Genomic DNA, 17,650 nt, shown 5'->3' on the forward strand with positions numbered 1-17,650 from the left:
CGGGAGGGCCGCGCGTCGAGCCCACGGCCCGGGTCGCCCAGGTCACGCGCGCAGCGAGGCGGAGGCGGGTTCGGAAACCCCCAGCTGCCACCCGACCTGAGCCGCTCAAGGATTCAGGCCTGACCCGCCGCCGGCGCCTTGACCCCGCGAGGGGCCCGCGAGGGACCCGCCCCACCCCAGGGCTCGCAGGCGCCGGGCGGCTGGGCCGAGGCCTCCTCCTCCCCGGGCTCCGCGGCCTCGCGGCTCCGCCCAGCACCCCACGGGGCCCCAGTTCGCTAAGTTATCCGGGGAGCGGGCCGGCCTCTTTGTCAGACTAAAAAAGGTTAAATCTGTGGGATGGGGCTGACTCCAAAGATCTCACCAAAAACAAACAAACAAAAAAACCAAAAAAAAGCTGTTTCGGCCTGAAAGCCCGCCCTTCCGGCCTGCCCGGCACGTGGGCCCAGCGCGCGCCGAGCCCGCGGCGGCCCGGACTGCGCAGGCGTGGCAGCCGGGGGGGCGGGGCGCGGTTTCCCTGGAGACCGGGCGGAAGCGGCCGGAGGCGGCCGGAAGCAGCGCGGCGGCGGCCCCGGCGACATGGAGCAGCGGCGGGCGGGGCCCGCGGAGGAAGCGGGCGGCGACGAGGCGGCGGAGGCTGGGGAGGCGGGCTGCAGCCCCGCGGCGGCCGCGCCAGAGGAGCCCGGCGGCCTCGGTCGGCGTCAATGAGGAGGGCGGGGCGGGCGCGAGGGAGGGTGCTGTCCGCGGCTGGGCGTTGGGCGGCCCAGACCCCGACGCCGGCGGCGTGGCCTCCTCGGGCTCGAGTGGGCGTGCGCGCTGCGATGCCGCGGGGAGGGGCGGGCGGGAGGCTCGGACGGGCGCATGTGCGGGGCCGCCTCCGACCTCGGGGACCCCGCCTCCTCCGATCTCGGGGGGGGGGGGCTCCGCCTCTGACCTCGGGGACCCCGCCTCCTCCGACCTCGGGGGGCTCCGCCTCTGACCTCGGGGACCCTGCGTCCTCTGGCCTGGGGGGGGCCCCCGCCCCCGACCTCGGTGGGGGGGGGACCGCCTGCGACCTGGGGGTTCCCGTCCCCGACCTCGGGGACCCCCGCCTGCGACCTGGAGGTTCCCGTCCCCGACCTCGGGGACCCCCGCCTGCGACCTCGGGTTGGGAGGGTCCAGCCTCCGACCTCGGGGCTCGGGCGCATAGCGCCCACCCGGCCCGGCGCCAGGCTGCTCTCCCCACCCCCTACCCGCTCCCCCTTTACACGTTTAACTTTTTTTTTTTTTAAACTTTTTTTTTTAATTTATTTTTTTTTTATTTTTTTATTTATGATAGTCACAGAGAGAGAGAGAGAGAGAGAGGCAGAGACACAGGCAGAGGGAGAAGCAGGCTCCACGCACCGGGAGCCCGATGTGGGATTCGATCCCGGGTCTCCAGGATCGCGCCCTGGGCCAAAGGCAGGCGCCAAACCGCTGCGCCACCCAGGGATCCCAAAAAAAAAGCTTTTTATTTACTTATTCGTGGACACACACACACAGAGGCAGAGACACAGGCAGAGGGAGAAGCAGGCTCCATGCTGGGAGCCCGATGTGGGACTCGATCCCGGGGTCACGCCCTGGGCCGAAGGCAGATGCTCAACGGCTGGGCCACCCGGGCCGCCCCGCTGGTTTTCTTTTAAGATTATTTATTTATTTATTCATATGAGAGAGAGAGGCGGAAGGAGAAGCAGGGTCCCTGCGGGGAGCGCGGCGCGGGACTCGATCGCGGGACTCGATCGCGGGACTCGATCCCGGGACCCGGGGGTCGCAGAAGCGCGTCCGCCTCCTGCAGCGCGCGGCCGGGGCCGGCTGCGGTGCGTGTGGGCTCAGTTGGCGGAGGAGCGAGCGCAGGCCCCACGCGGCGAACTGAGGCACAGACGCCACGCAGCCCCGCCGGGTTCCCCGGGAAAGTGCGGGATCCCGTTCGGGGCCACGGTAGCGCGTCGCCCTTGAACCGGTTAAGAGCTGCACAGCCCTGCACCCTCCCCGCGCCTCCCCACCCCAGGACATGAGCTCCTTTTTAAAATTCAAATAATAGTTATTTTTGTGTTTTTTTTTTTTCTTTTCCCATTTAACGAGTTCTTATCGGCAGCCTGTTAGATGCTAGGCGCCGTCCTAGACCCTGCGGATTCAGCCCCGAACTAGATGGCCCTGTTCCCCTGTGGTCCCTAAAGAGGCCTGGGGGCCATGGCTTGGCTTTTTTTTTTTTTTTTTTTTTTTGATTTAAGGACATGCTACTTAGAATGATTTTTTTAGTTGGTTGAAATCAGCGTTTGAACTTCTCTGCCCCTTAGGCTTTAATCTAGATGTTTTGTTTTGTTTTGTTTTACCATGAACTTGCAAACGACGGATTGCCTCTTGGATCTTGCGTTATCAACCAGGATATGATTTTCGGCCTCCAGGTAGCGGGGAGCCTGAGAGCAGTAAGAGTCCGCAAAGAAATAGGAGCTGAACAGGACTGGAGACCCGACTGCACGTGCAGTTTCATCTCTATGATTTTTTTTCAGATGCATTGACCCATGAATCCAGGAAAAAAAAAAAGTCATTCTGCATTCTTCTTTCTCAGTTACAGTTTTTTTTAAAGAACTGCCGGTTACTCAGACACGACCAGCAGCCTGAATATATTTATTTCTGTTTCTTTGCATGTGGCACGTTGCTTCATGATCAAGTGGTGCCCGAAGGAGGCCCTCCAGCCAGAGTCATAGTTCACGTGGACCTGGATTGCTTTTATGCACAAGTAGAAATGATCTCCAACCCCGAACTGAAGGGCAAACCTTTAGGTAACTCTGGGCATTAGCAATAATTCCTTTTTGTATAAGAGTGCTAGCTATTCATTTATGTTGATTATATTCCGATTTATTAATCCTATTAAAGATTTTGGAAGCAGTTCTTGAGGTACTTTGTAAACTCTCACGACCAGGTGTGAAACTGATAAGCCCTATTTAATAAATGCTGGATTTTATACAAGTACTATAGCCAACTGAACGTGAACAGAAAGACCATAATAAACTTGCAGTCTTGTTCTCAATGAAATTTATAATCCTCTTGTCTCAAAGTCTTACTACATTCTAGTGGAGTTTTCATCTATCCAGTTTTGAAATTAACTCTTGAATTGCACAACAGTTGGATTTTGAACAGACCCCTAAATACTTAAGGCATATAGGGCGTAAGCTTTTCACAAAAATACAAGTATCATTTTGAATAAAAGGCAAAGAGAAATTTTATGTTGAGGATTTACTTATTAATATGTTGGGTTTTTTATTTATTTATTTTTTAAGATTCTATTTATTTATTCATGAGAGACACACAGAGAGAGAGAGGGAGAAGCAGGCTCCAGGCAGGGAGCCCAATGCGGGACTCAATCCCGGGATCCTAGGACCACACCCTGAGCCGAAGGCAGGCACCAAACCACTGAGCCATCCAGGGATCCCTATGTTGGCTTGTATTTGGAAAAGTCATTTAAATTTCCAAAAATTTATTTTATGCATGTAGTAAGACTTTATCTTTTAATAGAAACATAAAGGGCAATTTTGGTTCACTGGCTGCTAACCTCTCGTGCCTGGTTTGGTTTTGATAAATCCCAGTTCAACCCAGCCTGGTTGAACAAAGGGATGATTAGTTTTTAGTATGCCAGTACCGGTCTAAGATATTTAAACTTTCCCAAGGGCGTCAAGGAGTTAGGATTGGAGGTTGTAAGTTTTCTCGTAAAGGCATTTGTAATTAGTAGTAGTATAAAACAAAGCTGCTATGTAGATAATGCTCAATAAAAAATTATTGTATGATTAAGACACAGGAATGAATGATTATCTGGAAGTGAGAAATGTGATGCTAAAAGTTTCTAGGAGAAAACAAAAGTAGTCTTTCAGTTATGCTCACCGAATGTGTGACTTTTTGGGCTGGTGACATACAGTGGTGAGTCTACCTTAATTTAATTCTGTATTAAGAGACTGCTTTTTTAGTTGAGCAAGTTACCAGTCCTATTTTTTATATAGTTCACTAATGAATCTTAAATTACTTTGACCCAGAGATTCTGTTTTGGGGCACAATCTGATATATCAAAAATCTTTATGTGAAATAACGTTTCTTGCCCTGTTTATAATATTTTAGAAACAAATGTCTGACATTGGTGGAATGGACGTAACCTTTTTCGTTCTCCCACCTGTTTGCATTTTATGTATGTTAGATGAACATTACTTTTATAATGGCAAACAAGTGGTCAACTTGTGTAAAGAGAAAATTAATTAATTTCATCAATCTTAAGCCACCACTAGTAAGCTAGAATTTTTATGATCTGTAGATCATAATTTAATCATTTTTGATAAGGAGGAGGCCTATTAATGATGCCTCACTGTCTAATATTTTTAGCTAATTACTGTGAAGAATAGTTTGATAATTATATTTATTGGGGATGGGAGAGATCTTTAATGATTACTGTATTTTGACACTTGTAACAGAACATTGCTTTATATTCTTTGGAAAGTTTTTCTAGCAGAAACCAGTAATTAATTGTACTCAGTTATTTTCTTCTGCCTTATTTTTTTGGTGAAATATGGCATACACTTTATATAGAGTGAGTTAATTCAATGTAAATCAATCTGGTTTGTATTGTCTGAAAAAAAAAATCCTAGAAGGGTTTTATTTGTATCTTTTCACTGAAGATTCCAGAGAATATACTGATTTATGATAATTTTTGTTGAATTTTACTTAATAAAACTTTGATGAATGGAGGATTTGCTTTTTAAATGAGTAGAGCTTTTTATTCTTAAAATAGATTGCATTACAACTTATAATATGGAATTAGTAGATTTTATTTTAAAATATTTCTTTAATCCTGCTCAATTTTCTCATAAAATATTTACTTTTTATAGGCGTTCAGCAGAAATATTTGGTAGTTACCTGCAACTATGAAGCTAGGAAACTTGGAGTTAAGAAACTAATGAATGTCAGAGATGCAAAAGAAAAATGTCCACAGCTGGTATTAGTTAATGGAGAAGACTTGACTCGTTACAGAGAGATGTCATATAAGGTTACAGGTACAGATCATGGGCAATGTACTTTCAGCATTAATTTGTATATAGGATGCCCATTCACTACATGAGTCTTTTAATTAGTAAAATGCCATAAATCACTTTTGTTTGCTAATGACTTTTTTTTGGATCTTGCCTGGTTTTAAAAACATTTTATACACATAAGAGGATGACTTTATATGAGCAATATTGACAAAAAAATGTATAGTTGGGAGAAATTTGGAGACTCTTATGACTGATATTTATATACTGTGAGAAAAAATGTAAAATAAAATTTGGAAACAAGATAATGGAAAGATATACCAAAGAAAGTAAAATACTTTTATTTTAAACTTAAATATGAAATTTATTTATTATTTATTTTTTAGATTTATTTATTCATGAGAGAGAGAGAGAGGCAGAGAGGCAGAGGGAGAAGCAGGCTCCATGCAGGGAGCCTGATGTGGGACTCGATCCCAGGTCTCCAGGATCACGCCCTGGGCTGAAGGTGGACGCTTAACCACTGAGCCACCCGGGCTTCCCTTTAAATACCAAATTTAAATGAATTATGAGGAAATAACTGTACTTTCATGCACTGATATTTGGGAGAGGCTTCTCTGATATTTGATTAACTTAATTAAAAACTAGATTTGTGGGATCCCCGGGTGGCGCAGCGGTTTGGCGCCTGCCTTTGGCCCGGGGCGCGATCCTGGAGATCCGGGATCGAATCCCATGTCAGGCTCCCGGTGCATGGAGCCTGCTTCTCCCTCTGCCTGTGTCTCTGCCTCTCTCTCTCCCTGTGTGACTATCATAAATAAATAAAGAAAAAAAATATTTAAAAACTAGATTTGTTAACTATTAGACAAAATAATGATGAGTATATTAATTTTTTCTTGGATTGTATACATACGTGTATATGTACACTAAATATTATAGTATAGATAAACTCTTCCATATTAAGATTTGGGTTTGAATCTTAAGAGTTTTAGTAAAGTATAGGAAAAATGAAAATGCATTTGTACTGGCATATTGCGAATATATAATAACTTAAAAACGTATAAGAATCAGCTGTTCATCTTTTTTGCTATTGTTTTTGCTTGTTCTTTTATAAATTGGAGCAGTTTTCAGATGAAAGTGTTAAATATAATATCCAAAGCCCTTTCAAATTTACAAAAAAAAGATAGTTAAGAAAAATGGATGAAAGATATAAATAGGCAGTTGACAGAAAGAACAAACCCAATGTCCACAATTATGTGGGACAAAAATACTCAAATTCATTAGTAGCTAAGGAAATTTGAATTAGTGAGAGATTGTTTTATGTCCATCATACTTGCAAAAAATAAAGAACGTGAGAAAAAGTAGAAACAAAGCATTATACTTTTATAAAAAAGTACATAAAAACATTTTTTGAAATTAGAGATATATATTGTATGGTGAATTCAAGCCCCATGTTGGTGTAATTGCATAATGACAAATATTCTAAGCATGATTTGTGCATTAATAAAAAATATTTTCTTAATTTTCTCATAGTATTTTCTGAGTTGAAGTAGGAAGATGACTTAATAGTCCTATACTGAATTTAGCTCTGAGCTATTTATGATATATAATCTTGTTTATTTTATATTTTTCTACTATATATATTATATTTTTATATGTTTTGGTCTAGATAGTTTTTTCTCTAATTACAAACTGCTCTCTTTGGCCTTGTATGTTTAATAAATGCATCTTGTTCATGAAGTTTGACAGCAAAAAAAGAGATTAACTTCAGGAATAGGTTAATGATTTATCCCTGTGACCTAGTAATAGAACCTGTATAATCAGTCAGTGCTCAGTGATCCACCAGCTTTGTGCATGGTCCCGTGTTTAATTTGCTTTTCTGCTTACTTAAAAATTATCCATTATTTTTCTTATATAGTATATACTTTTGAAACAAATTGCAGAAATTGATGAGGGAAATGCAGTAGAATCCTTTTATGTGATCAAATATTGTCAGTCTCAGATAAATGGTTTTCTCTAGGTAGATTGGAAGGGATTTTTGGTGGTCACCAGGTCACATTATTAATCATTATTGTTTTCCCTGGATATTATCAAGTTGGCATAAATAAAATGGAGATATTTTTGCTATTTCTGTAAAAAATGATCTGTATGTACTTTTATTTCTGAACTTTCATATTATATAGGACTTTGAGAACTGCATTTTTATATAAGAAGGGACTAATAGTTTTCTGCCATCCTGCTGGTATCAGTAGATGATTCAGAGAGAAGTGAAAATTCTTCTCAATGATTTCAGAGTTAACTAGTTTTAATCCGAAAAATAAGAATTAATTGTCATTTTGAATTTATTTCAAATTTTGGTTCAGTTCAGTTCAGCAAGCATTTGACTTAAGGACAAGGTATTGTGTGTTAGGTGCTGGACATTTGAAGATATGTAATTCATGATTCATATCTACTCTTAAGTAATAAGTTGGTAGATGACTAATCAAAATTTTGCATTGTGTATTTTGAAACTTAAGTGACTTTTTTTTATTCAGTAATTATTGGAAGTTTTATTTATTATTTTTTAACTATTTTATTTATTCATGAGAGATGCAGAGAGAGGCAGAGACACAGGCAGAGGGAGAAGCAGGCTCCCCGCAAGGAGGCCAGTGTGGGACTCGATCCCGAATTCCGGAATCACGCCCTGGGCCAAAGGCAGATGCTCAACCACTGAGTCACTCAGGAGTCCCAGTGGAAAACTTTATTAAAGATATTGTGGAAGTGTGAATATACATAAAACCTTTAACATATTTGATGTATTTTTAAGCACGAAATAGTTGAATCTATATTTTAGTTAGGACTTTAGATAACATCTGTGTGCCAATATTATTTCAATTTAGAGTTGTTGGAAGAATTTAGTCCAATTGTTGAGAGACTTGGATTTGATGAAAATTTTGTGGATCTAACAGAAATGGTTGAGAAGAGACTACAGCAACTTCAAAGTGATGAACTTTCAGCACTGACTGTGTCAGGTCATGTTTATAATAATCAGTGTAAGTGAATTTTTCCTCTGTTTAATAACTAAAAGTACCTACTTTTAAATTTTTTCACTGAATTCAAGGAGTTCAATGAGTTGAATTTATCTTTCTGAAAATTTTATGGCTTTTGTTGTAGGTACAGCATATTTCAGTGATCAATCTCAAATGACTAAAATTAGGTATTGCTATTCCATATTAAGTAGGCAGAAAGTGAGATTTTGATGATCTGTAGCTTAGGGCTCCATGCTCTTTTCATTTCTTTGACACATTTGGTGTTACCATTTCTTTTTTTTGTTTTGTTTTTAAGATTTTATTTATTTATTCATGAGAGACCCACAGAGAGAGAGAGAAGCAGAGACACAGGCAGAGGGAGAAGCAGGCTCCATGCAGGGAGCCCGACGTGGGACTTGATCCCGGGTCTCCAGGATCACACCCTGGGCCAAAGGCGGCGCTAAACCGCTGAGCCACTGGGGCTGCCCTGTGTTACCATTTCTTTTTTTTTTTTTTTTAATTTTTATTTATGATAGTCACAGAGAGAGAGAGAGGCAGAGACACAGGCAGAGGGAGAAGCAGGCTCCATGCACCGGGAGCCCGATGTGGGATTCGATCCGGGGTCTCCAGGATCACGCCCTGGGCCAAAGGCAGGCGCCAAACCACTGCGCCACCCAGGGATCCCTGTGTTACCATTTCTTAAGAGCCATACCTCCTTAGGTCATCCTTAAGTTATAAGAGTTGCCATGATAATAGACTTTTTAGAAAAATTTTTGATTCTCCTCAAACTGTCTTTAAGCAAAAATTTGAAGTAAACTAAATTTGTTTTTTGTTGCCTCTTCTGCTTGTTCCCTTCTATTCCCCCAGGCATCAAGACACTTATGTTGCTCTCTGAGTTCTTGAGTTACCCCTGTGGAAGCTTGTCCAGGCCTACCTGCCATCTTTTGCAAGCTCATATTCAGTCAGTTTGACAATCTTCGCCAGCTCTTAGCAAGAAAACAGAATGGTCCATCTCCTTCACATATTAAAGTATAAATGACTAATGGTATTTCCAGAGATACTTGCATTTGAAAATAAGTGTCAATAAGCCCCAGTGAATATCTGTTAAACTTTAAACACCTTGTAACTCTGCTGGTGACTTCCAAATCATACTACCATGGAAAACATGCTACTCTGCTTTTGTGTAAGACTTGCCCTGACCTTCTTGCTCCTAGGTCTCAGCATATGTGTCCTCTTATCGCTTTTTTGAGAGCTGGTGATCAATCTCCAGTCTAGTTTTCTGCCATTCTGATATTAAAGAAGAAAAGGGGTAGAGCTACAGTTCTCTTCTAGCAGAGGACATGAAGCTTTTCACATCTTTTGTACCATGTCACTTATAAGGACTGAATAGAAGAAGGTTCTAAGTAGGTTTCCGTATAATTTTTAAAGCAAATACAGTATTTGTTAGAACATATTACAGAGAGCTAGGTTTTCTTCTTCTTCTTTTTTTGTTTTAAAGATTTTATTTATTTATTCATGATAGACACACAGAGAGAGAGAGAGAGGCCAGGCTCCACGCCGGGAGTCCGACGCAGGACTCGATCCTGGGACTCCAGGATCACGCCCTGGGCTAAAGGCAGGCGCTAAACTGCTGAGCCACCCAGGGATCCCGAGAGCTAGGTTTTCTATCCTAAAGAGAAAATATCTAATTCTTTATGAATCTTTCCTCACAAGATTCTGTTAAAATTTTTTTTCAAACCTACAGTAATACAGTGAGAACACTAACTATGCCCTTCCTTGTAGATACACCCATTGTTATTTTCCTACATTTACTTTATCTTGCTCCTTCTTTATTGATTGGTTGGTTGATTGATGACCTGTTTAAAGGTAACTTGCAGACCTCATGACATTTCATCTGTAAATACTCCTGAAGATAAGGACAGCCTCATATAATCCTAATACCATTTTCACCCTGAAGAAAATGTTTCAGTATAATTTCCCTATACCCTTCATAAAAGATAAATTACATACAGATTAAGAATTGTTTTCAGTAGCACATATAGGTAGTGTGTGTAAAATTTAGATTCATACCTTTAAAGCTGTAATGTTAGCTCTTATTAATGTAATACTTCTACTTTTATGCTTGCTTATGATTAAACATGAGTAAAAGTTTTACCAATGTCAGTAGGGACTTTTTTTTAATGAGAGATCAGTTTTCACAATCTGTTAATCATTAAGCACTCCCAGCATGCATTCACTATCCCAGGCACTAGGAATTCACTTCTGGAAGTTATTTACTTTACAGGATTTCTATGAAGAATCAAAGAGATGTGTTAAGTGGGTGACAGTATGGTGGTGTTGGAGAAAAGGGTTGGATATAGTTTAAACCCTGTGCCCCCCGCCTTTTAAAGATTTATTTATTTATTCATGAGAGACACAGACTGAGAGAGCAAGGCAGAGGGAGAAGTAGGCTCCCACAGGGAGCTTAATGTGGACAGGATCCTGACCTGAGCCGCCTGCTGAGCCACCCAGGCATCCCAAGCCCTATGTCCTTTTTTTTTTTTTTTTTTATAAATTAATTTTTATTGGTGTTCAATTTACCAACATACAGAATAACACCCAGTGCTCATCCCGTCAAGTGTCCCCCTCCGTGCCCGTCACCCATTCACCCCCACCCCCCGCCCTCCTCCCCTTCCACCACCCCTAGTTCATTTCCCAGAGTTAGAAGTCTTTATGTTCTGTGTCCCTTTCTGATATCTCCTACACATTTCTTGTATGTTCTCACTCATTTGGGGAATATGAATAATAGTGAAGGGGAATATAAGGGAAGGGAGAAGAAATGCCCTATGTCCTTTTTAAACTCATTTGTAAAAAAAAAATTTGTGGTGACTTTTAATGATATTTGCTCTTTTTGTAGATATAAACCTGCATGACATCTTGCACATCAGATTACTTGTTGGATCTCAGATTGCAGCAGAGATGCGGGAAGCCATGAATAATCAACTGGGTCTCACTGGCTGTGCTGGAGTGGCTTCTAATAAATTATTGGCAAAATTAGTTTCTGGTGTTTTTAAACCAAATCAACAAACAGTCTTACTACCTGAAAGTTCTCAAGTTCTCATTCAGAGCTTGAACCATGTAAAGGAAATGCCTGGTAAGACATTTATATTTGAAAAATATACATTAGTTTTCTTAAATTTTTTTTAATTTTAAAAATCATGCTTAAATGTTATTAATTCTTAGAACCTGTATACTTGGCTCTTGGAGAAAACCCAAAACCCTAATGTTCTTTAGGGAATCTGGGTTAAGAAATCTATGAAAGTACTTTTCTAGTTTCACCACTTTTTGTATACTTTGAATATGATCATGAAACTTATAACCTGGAAACACAGTCCTTTATTTTCAATCCCTGCTTTGTATCCTTAGACCACACGCTGCATCTAGAGGGGGCATTGGCCTTTTACTAACTACTTTGGGATTATATGGAAAATATTAGGGCTATAAGGGGCCCTTCAAAGCATTGAGGCCAAGTTCATGTCTTAAAGATGAGGAAACTAATTTTCTTGAGGGGATTAGTGACCTCAGGTCATGGGGCAAATTTCTGTCTTTGAAGGCCAGATACGGTTTTATAGACCATTAATAAAGGATATGTTAAACTTCATTTCTATGGCACTGCTAGGGCGTAAGATGTTAGAATTCTGTGGAAGTGAATTTCTAAGATGGTTGAACTTTCAGATGTCATAACTTCATTTATTTAACCCATGTTTGTGTGGTTACAAAATGTTTTGTACACTGCCTTGCTGTCATTAATATTGTATACCTTGAAGTTTTCTGGATGACACTGAGTCTGTGTTGTGTTCTGACTACATCAGGTTGTAATAAATTGAGGACTGTATACCGTTCATATGACATTATTACTTGGCTTTACTTTTTGAGTACTTGCATTTATTTATTTTTATAGGCTTTCTCTTTTCTTTCTTATTGCCAGATTGCCAGCTCTCTTTTATTTCAGCTATGAAAATATCTGACACACTACTTAATTTCCCCTCCACGAGGGCCTGGGGGGCTCAGTAGGTTAAACCTCTGACTCTTGATTTTGGGTCAGGTCGTGATCTCAGGATCATGAGATCAAGCCCAGCATGGGGCTCCATGATCAGCATAGAGTTTGCTTGAGATTCTCTCCTTCATCTTCTGCTCTTCCTGCTCTTGCTCTTTTTTTCTCTTAAATGTTAAAAAAAAAAAAAATTATCCCTCCACATCCATTGCCTTTCTGTTACTTCTTTTACTGTGGTGGGAAATCAAAATACTGTAGAATTTTTCTCTTTAATGAGAAAAATAAAGGAGCACTAATTACCTGAGTATCTCAGGGTGCTAAAGTATTGGCTGAGTTTTAGTGCAAGAACTTTTGATAAGAGTTTTGCTAATGAGTAGATTTTTTTGTTTGTTTGCTTCCTTAATCTTATTTTGGGATAGTAAATATTGCCAGATATGTCTTGTGGATAAATGTGTGATATTATGTGTAAGAATCAGGTTAGCTGACTAGCACATGCTAATTAATTTTGTTGCTGTAGTGACAGTCTTCCTTTGCATGAATAATAACCATTATTCTTGAATACTTCCAAGGTGTTATGTAACAGGTGGTAAACATTTCATTTTATCAAGACAGCATTTATTGGTTGTCTCCATATTTATTACGTTGTACTAGGGTTGTGAGGTTTCTGAAGTGGTTCATATAAGAGGTCCTGAGCAGAAGAAGGATAGCCTAATTTTCAATAAAATTTAATCCTAGTGAAATATTCATTATGGAATTTAAAGATGTGGGGTGTGTGTGTGTGTGTGTGTGTGTGTGTGTGTGTGTATGTAATATTTTAAGTAGCTTTATTTTAAGGAGAAAAGCTACTCTAACACTGTACGTATTTCTTTTTGTCTAGGTATTGGCTATAAAACTGCCAAACGTCTTGAAGCTCTGGGTATCAGTAGTGTGCATGATCTTCAAACCTTTTCATCCAAAATATTAGAAAAAGAATTAGGAATTTCAGTTGCTCAGCGTATCCAGAAGCTCAGTTTTGGAGAGGATAACTCTCCTGTGACACCCTCAGGACCACCTCAGGTACCTGATAATGATTTTATTTTAATTGGTACTGGTTGCCACATTATTTGAGATAAAGATTTCTGGCTTTAGTACTATGTTCTTACTATTCTAATTTGCTTACTAGGTTAGTATTGGTCTCTATCCTATGAGTTAGTAAATTTTTTTTTTTTAAGTAGACTCTATGGTGGGCTTTGAACTCATGACCCTGAGATCAAGTGACCTGAGCTGAAATCAACAGTTGGATGCATAACTGACTGAGCCACATAGGCATCCCTAGATTAGTAAATATTTTTAAATTGAATCTAAGAATTCGTATTTCTGTCTCAAGTTAGGTACCTTGCTTAAATACTACTTACAGCCCATATTGCATATATTAGGCAAAATATTTTAATTTTTAAGAAATCTTGTTTTCCAAGTAGTCTAATGATTTAGGAAATGAAGACAGGTATAATCACCCAGTTAACACTGATTTTTTTTTTTCCTATGTGACAGGCACTTTACTAAGTGCTTTATGTACCTTAGTCCATTTAATCTTTACAACAAAGCTTCGAGGTAGGTAGTGCTATTATTTGTTCATACCTTTTTCCCACTCTCCCGTTCTTGTTTTAAAGATGAGGGTACTGTACTTCAGAAAGGTTAAATAACGTGTCTAAGGTTAAACTCAAATTCAAGTGCTAGGAGATTAAGAGCCTCACTGTAATTGTAAAGTAAAGCTTGGAGTTGGTACTAGAGCTTTATAATTTTCTTGACTTTCTGGATACTTTCTAGTGGAGTGCAGTAACTTGCAGATAAAAAGAGTTAATATAAAAGTGAACTAGGGACACCTGGGTGGCTCAGCAGTTTGGTGTGCCTGCCTTCAGCCCAGGGTATGGTCCCGGTCCTGGGTTTGAGTCCTACGTCAGGCTCCCTGCATGGAGCCTACTTCTCCCTCTGCCTGTGTCTCTGCCTCTCTCTCTCTCTCTCTCTCTCTCTCTCTCTCTCTTTCTCTCTTTTTCTCTTTCTCTCTCTTTCTCTCTCTGTGTGTGTGTGTGCGTCTCATGAATAAATAAATAAAATCCTAAAAAAAATAAAAAAATAAAAGTGAACTAAATGGCTGAAATTAAGCACAAGAAGGAAGTTAATAAAGAATGTATTGAATATTTGGCATGCACACTTATAACTGGATATGCTTATTGGTTTACAATAATCCCTATTTGTGCTTCTTTGGTAGTCCTTTAGTGAAGAAGATTCATTTAAAAAGTGTTCATCAGAAGTCGAAGTTAAAAATAAGATTGAAGAACTACTTGCCAGTCTCTTGAACAGGTGATTTTCCGTTTTGCCATATCATTCTATATATTCTGTATAGAGTATATAGAAAGTATAGTTGAAATTTCTATCTTGAAATTTATAGATTAACTGGAGACTGAACAGTGTAAAGAGAGATCACTTATCATTGAATTTCTCTACAATATAAACTGTTGCAAAAAATAGCAATAGATGCTCATAACTAAATATAATTCATTTTCATTAGTCTTAATTTTAGTAACATTGTGGTTATACTGTGGCTCTTAAGCTGCTCAGTTACCTAAGAGGGTTTTTGTTTTTTTTTTTTTTAAGATTTTATTTATTTATTCATGATAGTCACACAGAGAGAGACAGAGAGGCAGAGACACAGGCAGAGGGAGAAGCAGGCTCCATGCACCGGGAGCCCGATGTGGGATTCGATCCCGGGTCTCCAGGATCGCGCCCCGGGCCAAAGGCAGGCGCCAAACCGCTGCTCCACCCACGGATCCCACCTAAGAGGGTTTTATGGATATTTAGAATCTCTACACTTATAAATTTGTGATGATTGAGGATAGGAAATTGTGAAGAGCACCAGTGATGGAGAAAGTAGACGAACCCTCATATCTCCTTTGCATCAGACTATGTGAAAGAAGATAGACTCAGACAAAGAAATAGCTAAATGAGGCTATGTGTGTGCAGCCAGAGTGTGTTGTGTGCAGGGCCCTGGTCTGTAAATACATGAACGTGTCGGCTGCGTTATGAGTATACAAATAGCATAGCGTAAACCAAACAAGATGTTTAGTTTTCTGATGCTCCTTTACTATCATATATCTATTTCTCAGTATTCCATAGAAGAGTATTGTCTGTCTTCCTCCTATTTCTTAGACTTCTCAGTATAAGGTGGCAGGGGTCTAACAGTTTTGAGCAGCTGTGCTTCTGTAAATGAGGGTAGGATGGCTAACTATGACTGAGGAAAAAGGATTTTAGATGACTCTAAGTCTCAGTAAACTAATGAGGTAAAATTTCCTACAGCGTTACTGTCACATGCTGTGTGGTTCTCAAGTCTTGAGCAGAGCCATGCACTCATCATTTGCTGCACACGACTGGGGCTGGCTGAGTGACCTAGCTTCGGTGATATAACTCAGGCTGGGCCTGTGAGTATGCTCCTGAAACTGGGTCATCTGCTTGGCTTCAGTTACTATGAGACTACTATGAAATGCCTGGCCCTTGGAAAGAGTTCTGCCCGTAAAGAAACCACAAAAAAAATTTTGTAGGCTCTTATATTTGTAGAATCGACACAGAAATGAGGCTAGGTGCTCTAAACCTGTAAATTACCAAGTATGAACCATTTATCCGTGTCTCTGTTTTCTATCCCCTCTTCTTCAGTAACTGAGGTATAATACCATCTAAGTGACTGGCCAAAAAAAAAAAAATTGTGCTTGTGTGAATGTATTTTCCCCTCTAGTTTACACTTGCTTAGAATATAACCTTTTCCTAATAAGTCTTAATTAGTTATACAAACCAAGTCACACTCTAAATTATATAAGGACTTCATAGAAGTTGTTTAACTGGAAGATATTTAAACTAGTAACACATTTATAGGAACGATGTAAGATATTTTATTATTTTAGTAAGGCAGCAATCAAGACGTTTTGTGATAAATTATCACAAAAATCCAAATTTTCCAGTTCAAAATATTTGAGTATGTTTAACAGTGTACAATATTTTTATTTTATGTTTGTGATTTTTTAATGCATTGCCATATATATAAAAAGGAAAATATTATTTTTTAATGACATTCATTCTAGTAATTAGATTTTCTGCTTTTTAAGTGAATTTCTTTCTCATTAAAACCTTTGTTTCAATGCTAAGACCAAGGCCATTTAAATGGAACACTTTTTAAGACACATGTACATATACGTCTTCAGTATATAATTGGTTTCTTTTTTTTTTTAAGATTTTATTTATTTATTCATGATAGACACAGAGAGAGAGAGAGAGGCAAAGGCAAAAGCAGGCTCCATGCAGGGAGCCTGATGCAGGACTCAATCCCGGCACTACAGGATCATGCCTGGACCAAAGGCAGGCACCAAACTTCTGAGCCACCCAGTGATCCCCCCTATAATTGATGTTTCAAGTCATTGCTCTTATTTGCCATATAATGGTGATATTCCTGTTCCTTGTGTCTGTTCAGGGAGTGCTGTTTGACAAAAGTTATCTCATTTAAAACCTTTTTTTCCTTTTTTGTAATCTTATTTTTTTTCAGTATAAAAATTTCACATATTTGCCTCTGCCAGTGAACGAGTCTCTTAGTTTCTTAAATTTCCTGCTGATTTTTAATATGTTTTAGTGGTTTGTATTTGATTATAAAATGACTTGTTATATCTTATTTCCATTCTTTTCCTGATTTCACTCAATTCTGATTAAGGTCTGAGAGCTCTACATTTAAGATTTTAGAGCTTTGGTGCATACGCTTGGTGTAATTTGTTTGGGCCATTCAGGGCCTTTTACTGCTTACTGCCTAGTTATCAACCATGTTTATAATTGTTACAGTTACTAAATTTGATACCTCTATAGATTAAAAAAATCTTTAGGTAATACTTTACTTTCCTGTTTCTCCTTTCTCTTAACTTTTAGAGTATGCCAAGATGGAAGGAAGCCACATACAATCAGATTAATAATCCGTCAATATTCATCTGAGAATCACTGTAGCCGTGAGAGTCGTCAGTGCCCTATTCCATCACATATAATTCAGAAGTTGGGAACAGGTATGGGCTAATTTTCTAATAATTTAATTGGCAGGTTGAACTCTTAAAAGAACTAACTTTGAATTAGAAATATGATCCAAAGTTGTAGGGTCTTCACAGAGTTAGTGAGCTATTAAATACCTTCATTCTATCAGGAATTTTCACAGGAAAACTGTGTTGGTTTTTATAGATAGTAAAAATGAAGATACAGGGCGGCCCGGATGGCTCAGCGGTTTAGCGCCGCCTTCAGCCCAGGGCCTGATCCTGGAAACCCGGGACTGAGTCCCAGGTCAGGCTCCCTGCATGGAGCCTGCTTCTCCCTCTGCCTGTGTCTCTGTCTCTGTCTTTGTCTCTCTCTCTCTCTGTGTCTCTCATGAATAAATTTTTAAAATCTTAAAAAAAAAAGATGCAGTTAATAGAGTTTGCCAAGTTCAGAGAAAACAAAACTATGATAATGTATTATATGGCACAAGATAACTTCTTTATGGACATTTAGATTGTTTCCCTTTTTTGACTCTTAGGAAAATGATGCTATGAATA

General features: G+C 39.9%; 1 protein-coding gene across 5 annotated transcripts in view; it reads left to right on the forward strand.

Moving 5' to 3' along the window:
- Window positions 1-542: 542 nt before the first annotated feature.
- The window catches only part of LOC129495497 (DNA polymerase iota-like), a 30,352-nt gene continuing 13,244 nt past the window's right edge, over window positions 543-17,650 (forward strand). The window contains exons 1-8 of one of the 5 annotated variants that reach the window (XM_055303056.1): window positions 543-691; window positions 2,688-2,798; window positions 4,887-5,051; window positions 7,901-8,053; window positions 10,926-11,162; window positions 12,940-13,118; window positions 14,311-14,402; window positions 17,001-17,131. In XM_055303056.1, coding sequence (XP_055159031.1) covers window positions 577-691; window positions 2,688-2,798; window positions 4,887-5,051; window positions 7,901-8,053; window positions 10,926-11,162; window positions 12,940-13,118; window positions 14,311-14,402; window positions 17,001-17,131 — 1,183 coding nt within the window. In that variant the 5' untranslated portion in view covers window positions 543-576. Of the gene's footprint in view, window positions 692-2,687; window positions 2,799-4,886; window positions 5,052-7,900; window positions 8,054-8,912; window positions 9,075-9,099; window positions 9,213-10,925; window positions 11,163-12,939; window positions 13,119-14,310; window positions 14,403-17,000; window positions 17,132-17,650 lie in introns of those variants that run through there. The other 4 variants (XM_055303061.1, XM_055303058.1, XM_055303057.1 and 1 more) reach the window with 4 other exon arrangements.

Source organism: Nyctereutes procyonoides, unplaced genomic scaffold (assembly GCF_905146905.1).
Source record: "Nyctereutes procyonoides isolate TBG_1078 unplaced genomic scaffold, NYPRO_anot_genome, whole genome shotgun sequence".
Classification (NCBI taxonomy): domain Eukaryota; kingdom Metazoa; phylum Chordata; class Mammalia; order Carnivora; family Canidae; genus Nyctereutes; species Nyctereutes procyonoides.